The 13,587-nt window shown below is 39.4% G+C and overlaps 1 protein-coding gene across 1 annotated transcript; it reads left to right on the plus strand.

The window, feature by feature from the left end:
* Window positions 1-84: 84 nt before the first annotated feature.
* On the plus strand, window positions 85-11,981 carry FAM199X (family with sequence similarity 199X). Its single transcript, XM_003641087.6, has 6 exons — window positions 85-347; window positions 2,917-3,136; window positions 5,298-5,447; window positions 5,778-5,939; window positions 7,029-7,289; window positions 7,647-11,981. The coding sequence occupies exons 1-6, from the start codon at window positions 166-168 to the stop codon at window positions 7,815-7,817; spliced, it is 1,146 nt and encodes a 381-aa protein (XP_003641135.2). The 5' UTR covers window positions 85-165; the 3' UTR covers window positions 7,818-11,981.
* Window positions 11,982-13,587: the final 1,606 nt, after the last annotated feature.

Here is a 13,587-nt window from a genome sequence, read left to right on the forward strand (position 1 = left end):
GGTCGCCGCTCGGCCTCCGGCGCGGCAGGGGGCGCTGTGCTGTGGCGGCGCGGCGGAAGAAGGCCGCCGCGCCGGCGCCCTGTCACTTCCTGCCAGCGGCCGCTCATGGCGGCGCCTGCGGCTCGGCCTCTGTGTGCGTGAGGCGCTCGCTCGCCCGCCGCCGCCATGACCGAAGAGCTGTACGAGAAGTTCCTGGCCCCCGACGAGCCGTGCCCGCTCCTCTCGCACCAGCACCCGCCGCGGGGCGGGAGCCTGAGCGAGGAGGGGTGCCTGGATGTCAGCGACTTTGGTTGCCAGCTCTCGTCCTGCCACCGCACTGACCCGCTGCACCGCTTCCACTCCAATAGGTCGGTGTGGGGGGGGGGCGAGAGGTGCTGCCCCGGAGACTGAGGCCGTGCCGCCGGGCGGCCCCGTTCTGTGCGGCCGTGGGGGAGGGCCGCGCAGCTCTGGTCTCTGTGGGCGGTAACCGGTGTGGGCTCTGCTGGGCTTTGAGGCGCATGGGTTCTTCCCGAATTATTTTTTTAAACGCCGTTCTGAGCTCTGTGAATGGGCACCTGGGGAGAGCTGTGGCTGTAACTAAAGTCAGCAGAGACGTGGACAGCAGCAAGCCTGCAGAGGTTGCGAGTGAGCCAGGAGCTCGGTGACTGCAGTATTCCCATCCTATGCTGCTAATTAAGGGCAAATCCTCCGGTCTGTGATTTGTAGAGATGGCCTATTCTAAAGCTGGTAGTGCATCTCTAAAGAAATGCCAGTTGTACTTGAAAGATAAAAACCAAACAACCCTGCTTGCCTAAGAAGCTAATTTTGCATCTGTGTTTGTGTAGAACTAAATTCGAGTACAGCAGTAACTTTTACGAGAATTGTTTGTGAGACTTCAGTTTTGGCAGGTGTGTGGTAGTTTTAGTTTCCATTCCAGTGTTACAAAAGTGCTTCCACTGGTTGTTAGTGTTTCTACTACAGCATAATGAATAGACAATCTCTCAACTGAATTTGTGTGAAGTGATGACGTGAAGTGTTAAATAACACTTCAAAAGTGTTTTTCAGAAGGGCGGGTTCTTAATTATTGGTTCTTAAACAATTCACTGTGAGAAACATTGATAGAATAGTAGTCATGATATAGTGTTTTTATCCTAAGATCTAATAGTGACAGGAGTGGTAAGATGCTTGGTGTTTGTGGTCTAAATGCTAGCTTGGGGGATATCATGCATTTGTTTTGTGTTTCTCTTTTTGTGGGCCTGTGCTTCCTGAGTGTTTTCTTCAGTCTTGCTCATTTTACAAACCCAGGTATGAAAGGCATTTTGAGTCAGTACTACATTGTGTTGGGTGAGGGCATGCCTAGCCTTGCACTGGTTAAACTGTTGCTCCCAAGATCTTTCCATGTTTTAAAGTCACAAGCAATTGTAAAGCGGTAGCCCCTTCTTTCTCGCCTAGTTTATCCCAGTAAGTAGAGCAGGCTCCCTGTGTGTGGGGTCACTGCCTATACCTGCAACGATGCTACTGCATACCTGGGGTGCCTGTGCGTGGTTGGTTGGTGATGAAGTCCCTATACCTCACCCTATGTTCTGATAGGTCTAGAAACTGTCTGCTCTCCCTCCTTTCCTCAGTATTTAGTGAATATTGAAATTGTTGTGATGTTCAGAATTATGTTGTTATCACTCCTCTCCTATTCCATTACATACTGTTTGATTACCCTGCCTGCAAAAGTCTGTACCAGTATGACATAGCACGTGGATAATGGTTACAGAAAGGAAGAGTAGGATCTCATGAATCTTCTAAAAGGGAAGTTTGTGGGATGCCTTCAATGTTGGATGAATTCATGCTTACCAAATAGATGTGGAAGTGAGTCCACTGCAAACAGCCAGGCAGGTATGCAGCTTAAATAATGATGGTGGAGAGCAGCCTGTCTGCATTATGGCACTGCTCAGCTTTTGCAGTTGGATAAGAAAATGTTTCTCTAGTTAGCCAGATTGAAGTGCATATACTGATGAAATGAGAATTTATTGTGTCTATTTGCATGGTGAATTTGAAAAGCTTTTGCAAATAGTTTTGACTGTATTGCAGTGCTGTGCTGACTCATAGTTGTCTCGACCTAGTTTTTACCGATATGTAATATAAATCCAGATATGGAGGCTGGTTTCGTGAGCGTGTTAAATTCTTCTGGCTTGCTCCCAGAAAATACATTCTGTGAAATCTGAGTCTTCAGTTGTTTTACTTCAGCAACAGCGTTAACTCTCTTTTTAAAGGAATTATGAGGAAAAAGATGTTTAGAATTGGTGTAGCAGCATCTTCATACGTCAGGTTTCCATCTTGCACTTAACTGTAACAACATGCTCATTGGATGTGTCTGTTTTTGCCATTCAGAGTTGAAAACAGTGAATAATGAAACCTCAGGTATATCTATGTTACATTTCCCAGTTAAATATTAGTTTTGTATGGGATTGTCATCCTAGAATTACTTCTTGACTCTAATTCTGGATGTAGATTAGTGAGTTTTGTACTTTCCAAAAGGTTAATTGATTTCTTCCTTAGTTTTTTCTTATTTCAGTTTTTGTGATAGTTACAGGAAACTTTATCTTTAGAATATTAAAAGTTTTTTTTTAAAAAGGCAAAAAATGTACACACTGTGGGATTCATCACTCTGAGATGGAAAGTGTTAACACTGTACAATAAAGATACAAACATCTTTGTTTGGATTTTTGCCTTGCTGTTTTTGTGTTGTTTATGTACCTTTTAAAGTATTCTAAAAATAGATTACTTCCATTTAAATAATTAAAGTGTATTTCAATATGAATGTAGTCTTGTTACTGACAAGCAAAGTGGTGATAATATTTTGAGCCCTAGGAGAACTAAATGTTTTTCAGGACAGATGATGCCAATATAGTTGCTACTTTCTGGTTGTTTTGTCCTGTTTTACAGGTGGAACTTGACTTCTTGTGGGACTAGTGTAGCCAGCTCAGAGTGCAGTGAGGAGCTGTTCTCCTCGGTTTCAGTTGGTGACCAAGATGACTGCTATTCTCTGTTGGACGACCAGGAGTTCACCTCTTTTGATTTATTCCCTGAAGGCAGTGTCTGCAGTGATGTCTCTTCCTCTATCAGCGCATACTGGGATTGGTCAGACAGCGAGTTTGAATGGCAGGTAAACTGTAAATGTTTCTCTGTAGATGTAAAATTCTGTTTAGGTTATTAAGTGCTGGATTTAGCTTTCAGTGAGAAATCCTCCATGTTTTTCTTTCCTTGATAACTGCTGAAAACTAAGAGCAGATATCTGAATCTTCAGTGATAAGGAGAACGTTATATTTCATTCCAGAATACTTCGTCTGGAGGAGAGCCTGAAAGTTAGCTCCTCAGAGATGAGAGAGGTTACATATTATGGTTTCTTTGTGACCAACATAGAGGACATAACCTCACAGTTACAAGTTATGTCTTGAGGATCTGCCCTGCAGATGTTGTATAACCAAATCTTTGTCTGTTTTCAGCGATTTGCCCATCTTGAGTCTTCTGTGGAAATGGAGCTGGCAGCTTGATAAAGTGTAGAAGTCTTGCTATAGCCTATTTCCATTTCTTTGATGCCTGTTAAATACAGGAGCTCGCTTTGTCTCCCCTGGATGTGAAAAACTGTAAACTGCTTTTTTTTCTAGTCTGTATATGATGTGGTCTAGTTCAGGTATCTTCGGTCTTACTATTTTGTTTATCAGTCTCTTAATGATATCATATGATCACAGAGTGACTTGGGTAGAAAGGGACCTTAAAGCCCACACAGTTCCAACTTCTTTCCATCTGCAGGTTGCCCCCTGTCCCCACCAGCTCAAACTGCTCAGGGCCTCATTCAGCCCAGCCTCGAGCACCTACAGGGATGGGGCATCCATAGCTTCTCTGGGCAGCAGTACCAGTGCCTCACCAGTCTCTGAATAACAAATTTCCCTCTATTATCTAACCTAAATCTCCCCCTCTTTTGATTTAAAACCATTTTCCCTTGTCCTATCACTATCACAGTCTCTCTCCTGTTTATAAGCTCTTCTCAAGCACTGGAAGTCTGCAGTGAGGTCTCCCCAGAGTCTTCTCTTCTCCAAGCTAAACAAGCCCAACTTCCTCAGCCTGTTTTCATATGAGAGGTGCTCCAGCCCTCTGAGCATCCTTGTGATCCTTTTGAGGTTGTGTTCCAGGTGCTTGTTGTGCTTGGAGGCCTTAGGCCTGGGTGCAATACTCCAGCACTTAAATTTTTTTTTATTTTGTAGACTTAAATCAACTTTTAATGTGCACGTAACTTTGAAATGGGAAATACTGTGCATCAAAATACACTGAAGAATACTTTAACATTTTGTCATAAAGCTTAGACAAAGCATCTTGTAAATGCAGCATAGAGACTGAGAGTACAGCTTTCCAGAAAGTACAAATTCTGTTCTGAAAGATTCAGATAAGCATAAGATAACATGGACTGAAATTTGCTCTGAATTTCATACTATTTTAGTCTGCTAGTCTCTGTAGGTTTTGAAGTTATGAGTGTGTAGTGCAGCCTGTAGGAGCAATTTTGGTTGGATCCCAATGATTCAGTGTTTTGCCAAGTTGTGAAATTTTAGTTGCCTGATAAACTGGGGACTTGTTTTGAAAAGAAGGAATTTCTCATATCTTAGTTAGCTGACAGCATGTTTGATTAGTAACTCGCTTTTTTTTTTAACAAGCAATTTTTCAGAGACATGATTGATTCAACTTGTACCATTTTTGAAAGACTTTTATAGCTTTGTACAGTGTTATCTGGCAGAATCTGAGTATGAGTAATCCAGCTGTCACACTTTAACTGGAAATGCATTCAGAAATTATATGTCAGTTATACATATGAAGTTAGCTAAAGTTTTGCAGTTGCTTCCAGGAAAATGACAACAATTTTAACTCGACTGTATCATGTAATTATGGGATGTGGTATAAATTACAGACCTACTCTGAAGTGATCTTTCCTAAAATAAGAATATGAGGTTTGGCTGTAGAATGTAATGGGCAATTTACAGTGATGGAGAAGGGAAATACTGAAGTGCCACATCATTCTGTTTATTTAAATGTAATGTTTTTAAAAAAAGAGGTCTATGTTGAGAGTTGTGTGATTTGAGTTTGCTGTGCTTTGCAGTTGAAAGGTTAAAGCAAGTACTGTAGGTTTTTTAGTAGTTATTAGGTAGTTGCTAGAGCATACAGATAAACAATGGTTTGCTAATTTGACTCTGCTTTGAATTGTTAATTGTGTTGGGATGACTTCAAATGTGTCTACTGTATTCTAAGGTTTTGCTCTTTCTCTTGCATATTACAAGCTGCCTGGCAGTGACATTACAAGTGGGAGCGATGTACTCTCTGATGTCATACCTAGTATTCCAAGCTCTCCATGTCTGCTTCCGAAAAAGAAAAACAAGCATAGGAATCTTGATGAACTTCCATGGAGTGCAATGACAAACGATGAACAGGTGAAATTAACTTTTTACCTACATGAGAACTGTAAGATACAGAAGAACTAATCAGTGCAACATCTTAAAAGACGTAGTGGTTGCTGTAGGTGTAAACACAACTATATTCAGTATAATTTGATTCTTGACGTTAAATGTTGTCTTTTGCAATGGTAATGGATAGTTTAATGTGTTCTCAAGCTTTCACCTTGAGTTTTTGCAGATTCTCAGTGAGCCAAGGATCATAGGAAGTAATACTTGTAAACATTTTATTCTGTTTTTTTTTTCTTTATTTCTTTTCTGTCAGAATTAGTACACTTCAAAAATTGCTTGCTATTCTTTGGGTTGTAGGTTGAATATATTGAATATTTAAGCCGCAAAGTCAGTACAGAGATGGGCCTTCGAGAGCAACTCGACATTATTAAAATTATTGATCCTACTGCTCAGATATCACCTACGGATAGTGAATTCATTATTGAACTAAACTGTCTCACAGATGAAAAATTGAAACAGGTGAGTTAAGGTTTGTATATATGCCTTTTTGTTTTTTTTTCAATCCCTCTAGCCTCTTTTGTGTCTTGCAAAATCTTAGAGTCACGATCAATTCTTTTATATCATCGTTACATACAAGGAAATAGACCAGTGCACAACATTGTCAAGAAGGAAACCAATTCAAAAACATATTATATATATTAAACTTACATAAAAGACTGATCGTGTATTCTCAATATTTGTTAGAAGTCTAGCAGTCAGTTCTGAAATGCTGGCATGTGTGTAATGAGTTATGCTGTGGAACCAGTAGTGTTTATGACGAAGCTTATTCCATTTCATGACTACTGACTGGTTGAGGAGATGAATTTGCTAACTGAACATAAATTAGTGCTTAAGATTCAAAATAATTAGAGGGAGAAGTAGTAATCCCCTCCTTAAGGAGGAGACTGTAAAGTTAATGTGAAAAGGTATAAACCAATATATTTTAAAGATGTTGCCATTTTTGTTAGAATCTGCATTTTGTAACTGGGTGGTATGGTAGGTATATGCTACTGCCTTCTTAGCCTGTTACATGGTGATGTATTGTTGGGAAAACATGCAGAATCCTGGCAGGCTGAACTCCTATGTGTTGCTCTGTATTTGTGATTGTGATGAATGTAAAGATTGTGAAGAATGTAAACAGTCACTACTCTGGTGGATTTGGACTACTTTACGCTTCAAAATAAGTATCATCTTGAAGTACTACTTTTCCTTTTGTTTGATTGTAGGTAGCAAAATAAACGGTTTTAATACCTTAGGTAAACATTTTAGTTCAGTTGAACTCTACTGGTATTTCTGTTTTGTGTTATTGCTGTAACTTGAAAACTGAATGAGCAGAAGGGAAGATAAACAGAACCTTGTTACTCATTTTTCTTCTTTCTTCAATGAAGTTAGTACTTGATTAAGTTCGCTTGGTGATTGTAAGGTGGCTTGAGATTTAAGCAGCGACAGCAAAATGTTCTAAGAGACTAGCTGCATGTGTTCATCGTTATTGATAGGAAGTTTGGTTTCTTTTACATGCAAAGGAGTATCTCAGTGCAGTTTAGTAACTCTGCTGTGTCTTTTCCAAAGGTGAGAAACTATATCAAGGAACATGGACCTCGACAGCGATCTGCAAGGGAAAACTGGAAGAGGAGTAGCTACAGTTGCGCCAGTACCAGTGGCGTGAGTGGTGCCAGCGTCAGCAGCAGCAGTGCCAGCATGGTCAGCTCGGCAAGCAGCAGTGGTTCTAGTGTTGCTAACTCCGCTTCAAATTCAAGTGCCAACATGAGTCGAGCGCACAGTGATAGTAATTTGTCTACAAGCGCTGCAGAAAGAATCCGGGATTCAAAAGTAAAAGTTTCTACTTACATACTTATGTTTTAAGCTTTGTATCTTACTACTGTCCCGTAATTGATCCTAACTGGGGCATCTGTATTGAAAGAGTGTGTTTAGTAACTGTGGATCTGCTGAAGTTATTTAACCAAGTCAGTACTGGCCATTTCTTCCAGCATGACGTATGTTGAGTAGGTCTTTTGATTACTTTTGGGTAAGGTGAGTGAGAGTTCAATGGGAGCTTATTCATCTAACTTCATTAGGTTTTCTCAGACCAGACCTTAATATACTGTTTAACATATTTAGTAACCTTAAAGGTGGTTTCTAATATACTGAACAACATCTCATTTTTGTCTGTTTTCTGTATTTTGACAGAAACGTTCCAAGCAACGGAAATTACAACAAAAAGCCTTACGCAAGAGACAGCTGAAAGAGCAAAGGCAAGCTCGTAAGGAAAGACTGAGTGGATTATTTCTTAATGAAGAAGTGCTCTCTTTAAAAGTGACTGAAGAGGACCATGAAGGAGATGTGGATGTTTTAATGTGACAGGGGTGAATTTATCAGTGTTCTTTCTAAGCCTTAAATGTATTATTGTTTACATGTATTTCTTGACCAAATTTTGATTAATGTTAACGGTATAAACCAGGTCTTTCCTCAAGTATAATTTTTGTAAGATGTTCTAAGAGTTGAGTAACTTCAGCTTTTTGAGACTTAATTTTGCAAGTAAGACTTCAGAAACTTAATTGACTTCTGAAAAGCTGCTGAATAGATAGTTGTTACGGAAAAGTGAACTTGGCTAACGTGCTACTTTCTTGCAAGGCATATACCTAGGGATGCTTTTGGATGACACTAAGTATGCAGTTCTATATTCCAGCTTTTTTTGTTTTCACTTAGTTTGTGTTATTAAACTTCGCTGGTTTTGTCTCTTTCTTTCCTGTTAGGAAAGTTTAGCCTGGGGCGGGGGGGGGGGGGTAACAAACAGGCTTTAGTTATGTAAGGCTTTCTTTAGTCTTTACGTTGGATCATACAAAATCAGAATACTGCAATAAATCCCATTTCTAGTAGTTGCTGAGTACCTCAAACTACATAGAAAGTAAGAAGCAGGACTTCTAAAGCAGAAAATCTGTATACATAAATAATGCCTAATTGTATAGTTGTTTAGGAAGCAGATAGATTTAAAAATAATAATAATTAAAAAAAAAGACAATTTGCAAACTTAGTCTTTAAAAAATTATTTTGCTGCTCAGTGTCTTAGTCTGATCAGTAGTAAAGGTTGACCAGTACATCCCAAGGATTGCTGTAAAGAGATTCAAATGAAATACCTTTATGCATTAAAAGTGCATTAATCTTTAATAAAGTTGTCTAGGACACTTCTTAGAATAGTTAAAAATGCTACTGGGAACAGATTTGCAAACAAGAGGCACACAGCTTTGGTGTCTCTTTTCCTTTGTTTCTAAATTTATATCTAAAGTAATTCATCTTGTAGGCAAGAGAGCTTAGGCATAGACACAGCTGTGTCTTTTCTAATTATATGCTTACTCCTTTTGCCACCCAGCTGAGGATGAGTCTTCCGTGTGGGTTGTTGCAGTGTTCCAAATGTGCTTCAGAATCCTGCTTTTGAAGTATCTCTTAAAATTCAGATTTACAGGTAGGGAGGTAAAAGTAGTAGTATTAACCTGTTTCCTCATCGTGACTGTTTGTAAAGCGACTTCTGTCTTTACCTTGGAACTACTGGTTACAATATTTTTTCCACCAGCACCTGAGATAAAATTGATACTTCTAAATTTCAGTGTGAAATGTAAGGGGGTTGTAAAAGTATATTCTAGCTCTGAGTTCAGGAGGGTGATTTTTTTTTTATTACTTTTTTTTTTTAGTCCTGATGCTTTACTGCTTTCATTTTGCTCTCATTAATTAATGAGTTCAGTGTGGTCACAGGTGCCTGTAAATGCAGCATATAGCCCAATCCTGCAGAATCGCACAGTCCACTTTATATAGGTTTGGGGCGACTCACTCACTCATTTTGCATGTCTTACTCACACTTGTTTGCTGTGACAGCTAAAGTATGTTAATTTTAGAGGTGGCATTCCTGATAGCCCTGAAATAAACAGACCGGTAAAATATCTGAACAATGGCTTCTGAAAGGGCTTCAGTGAGATATAAATGAGGTCCATAATCTAATTAGTACGTGTGGACTTTGTCAATCTCGTTGCTGCCAGACTTGGCCGTTGATTAAAAAAAAAGATACGTAATATCATTTTAAACTTGGATGTTAGCTACTCTGTATTGCCCGTCATTTGGCTGCTAACCAGAAGTGTTTCCTGCCAATATTCACTTGCACTGCATTATAACTGGTTGATACCTCTCTTCCTTCTGTAGAAATAATACTAAAAGGTTTTTAGTGGTGTACAAAAAGATGCAGTGCCTCAGGATGGTGGAGTTTGGAGGTTCTGCTTCAGTAGCCCTTCAGAGTTTAAATTCTCAGGCTGTGTTGAGAGCTGGACCCCCTTGTTTTGATGAGATACCTGTCTGCTAGCTTCCCGAGGTTATTAAATGAGAGAAGGTAATATTTCCAACTTGATCTTAAGTGAGTATAAATTAATCCAAGTGATTAAATTGTTCTAATTACTCATTTGCTGTATTGGAGAATAGTTCCTGGGTGCCATGGTAGCTCGTTGGGGTAGGCCATCTCTGGCTGGGTTCTTCTGTTGCTTCAGTTCAGACAAATGGACAGAAAAGTGTAGGTTCACAGGAGTGCCATGTAACTTACAGCTCTGTAATCTTGTGGTTCCGAAGCAATTTTAACCTAAGAATACAAAGCTAGGAGTGCTCTGATCAGAACGTTCATGACTGCTTGCTTACCTCTGTGCTAAGTGCTTGGCATCTCTGAAAATTGCACTAGGAATAGCTGTGGGATTCAGACTGTATCGCATACTTCTATGTGCACTATTTTCTTTTGCATCTTTCTTAGTTTCTAATGACACCCTAATTTTGAGTAGGGGAGAGAGGAGAGGTGTTTTTCTCAGATTCTGCAGAATACTGTAAGCTTAAAATTTGTATTGGATTCCTGTCGCATTAGTCAGTTGAAATTGTTAAACCTCACTTTGCTGATTCAAGTGTAAGCCATCGTAGCTGCTGCTGCTTTGTTTTGCAGGAGGCTATCTACAGCTTGCTGGGTTCGGATAAGAGCAGGACAACAATGGACTTAAAATTCAGACTTATTTTATAGTGTGTTTAAAAAAAGCAACAACAAAATTCTACTTTTCCTTCACTGAAGGAAAATGTCATCTTTAAAAGCAGAATAGAGACACAGAGGGAAAAAAATTAATAGATGTATTGCTCTATGGTACTGAAGCTGTGTAACTGTGCTTTGTACCCACTGTAATACAAATGTAATTGTTTAAGCTGTGTAACATTAATGGTTTGCTTCCATGGTAACTTTTTCTCTAAAAAGGCTTAGAAGGAGCACTGAAAGTCTGATTGCAATAAGACTGTAAACAATAGAGAACATTCTTTTCTAATATAATTTTAACTATAAGGAAGAAAGCTAGCTGCCTGACAAACCTGTCTAATCTGTGTGTGTATCTAATGTCACCCTTTGTCTCTGTTAAGACATGAACTATTTTTCTTTATGTGGGAAGCTGATTAAAAGATCTTATGCTGAGTATGGGGTGCTGAGTATGGGGTGCTTACTAAGAAGAGCAATCGAGGTGTTTGCAAGGCTTTCCTGGGTCTAACTTTTAGTTTTCATACTGTGGTTTGAAACCTGTGAAGATCATGATCATTCTTTGGGGGAAAAATAGAAAAAAAACAAACAAAACAACCAAACAACTATTTGAATTTATTCATATGCATTTACAACAGAGTGCATATATGGTATAGAAGCATATAAAATGGCAATATTTACTATTCATCTATGCTGAATCGCCTAAAGCCATTTCTTTTTTCTTAACACTCTTTGAGCTTTGAATACAGTTGATGCGTTGGTCTATAAATACTAATAAACCTGACTGTGCCGGGGGTCTTGAGGTTCATTCTTATAAGCCAGTTTTCCATGGCTGATGTTAGATTTATGGGTTTAAAATTCTTGAGCTTATGAATCTTGCAGTTTTCGGGTGCAGAAAGGACCTATTCAACACGCTATTTTCCCTTTAAGGATTGCAAAGTTAAATTATTAATCTACCAAGTGCAAATGTTAATAATATTCAAAGCTTGTTTGTTTTGACTATAACTCTGATTATATGCAATCATACTTGCATTCTCTCTTATCTGGCTAACTTTAAGATATTTCCAAATTATAAATAAATTCTTCAATTAAAAAGAGTGACGTTGAAGCCTTGAATACAGTTAATAACCAAAGCAAGGAGAAAGTGAGTTTTTTCTTGGGTTATTTTGGGTGTTTTTTTTTTTTCTTTTTGGAGTTGGGGGGTGAGGTGGATGGTATAGTTTAAATGGTACTGCTTGAATTGAGGCTTTTTTTCAGGTTCTTTGCTAGTTTTATTGCTAAAATGCACTTTTGTATAGAGAACTGTTTTATGTACATTCTGTATCTACTTTCCACAATGTTGATAGAGATTTTTCTGAAGTTGTGAAGGATTTACTAACTGCCATGCTGATGACTGATGCTGTTTACTTCAAGTTTTTGTTGTATTTGAAAATAGTCACGTGCATATTGGAATACAGGTTGGAATTAAAACTGACGTAGCAAAGTTATTAAACTATGTGATATCTTGTTCAGAACAGGGTTATTCATACATCGGGCTTATATATTCGCTGTTCATGAAGAAAGAAGTAAAATGTAGCATGTGAACTCTTTCTTTGACAGAAGACCAACCAGTCCCTCCCTAACTAATGTACTTTGACCATAAAACCTGATCAGAATCCTTTCTTAGGGGAAAAAAAAAATTACACATTATATAACCCAAGATTTTGTATTGAAAACTGTCTCTTTTGTTGCTGATTTCTGTGCCAGAGTATTTTTGAAATATATACTGCATGCTATATAGCTGTGGGCCTGGATGTAGGAAACCTGATCTCTTCTGTTGCCAGCAATAACTGGATTTTCTTCTGCTGTCACCCTCACTATCTGTAGTCATCAAGCTATCACCTATCCTGTAATATTTAAAATCCCTAATGAGACTTTTTTATAAACTCATAGCCTGTTGTGCTCTTAAAGGCATACGTGTGATGAATACGTGTCTGTATTGTAAATCAGTTCTCATTTGCTACAGTGAAGCAGGTATGATAGAGATTCCAGAAACTGGAGATGCTCACCAGGCTGTGCAGCAGCAGACAGGACATGGTGGTGGCTTTGCAATAAGCAGTGTTCGAGTAGGCTACAGTGAGGATGCTCTTGCCAACTTGTATGTTCTGTGTTGTCTTTGAAATTCCTTTCAAATTCTCTGTCTCTGCAACCTTGGTGTTTCATGTGTCGTATTATGAAAATTGCTCTTCTTCTTCCCCCCCCCCCCGCCCTGGAAACAAGCACCTTGTGAAAAGGAGAGAAGAGCTGGTTCACTGATGTTCCTCAGTGTTCAGAAAGCTAAAGTTCACCGTTACTTTGCCAGCCTAATTCTGTATGTATTGTGGGCTGGGAGAAGGTGGGTGGGGACGTAAATACCACATAACACAGCAAATCTTGTCAAAATGTCAGAAACCCATAACTGTGGAGTGTGTGACTGGGAGACCGTGGAATACAACTGTGGAAGGTACTGCTCTTCTGATGCTTTGCCTTTACTTAACGGCTGTGCTTATAGGATGCTTTCACACAAAGGTGAGTGAGCGTGCAAAGTGTTTTGCAGCAAAATAAATGGAAATGCTTCCAAGGTCCTTGGCTGTTTGTGGTGCTCACTCGCACTGAGGGTTTGTTGCTGTGTGGATGGTACCCAGAAGCTGCACAGAAACTTGCCTGTGTTTTCTGAACCACGTGGTCTCACTGAGCTGCTGTGCTGTGGACTCCTGAACTTCCCCAGGAAGTCCCATTGCAGCAGTGCATTGCTCAGCCACACAACTGTTACCTCAGTAATGGATTTTCTGGTTTGACTGTCAGGTGAGGTCATGGTCACACATACTGTGTTGTGGAACTCTCATTATGGCTACTTAAACGTTTCTTCATTCATCCTTCTCTCAAGTGTAACAAGTTTCGCTTGTCCTGCTTGGTGGCCAGATAGTACCTGGGCGTAAGCTGAACTAAACTTTCCTCACTGGCAAAATAAGCCAGTTGATAAATTTCCTTTATTACATTGTTAGGAAAAGATAGCGTTGGATATGATCTTGCTGTCTAGCTTTCTTTAGCTACTGGCCTGAACTATATCCAGTT

Source organism: Gallus gallus, chromosome 4, assembly GCF_016699485.2.
Source record: "Gallus gallus isolate bGalGal1 chromosome 4, bGalGal1.mat.broiler.GRCg7b, whole genome shotgun sequence".
NCBI classification, from domain to species: Eukaryota; Metazoa; Chordata; class Aves; order Galliformes; family Phasianidae; genus Gallus; species Gallus gallus.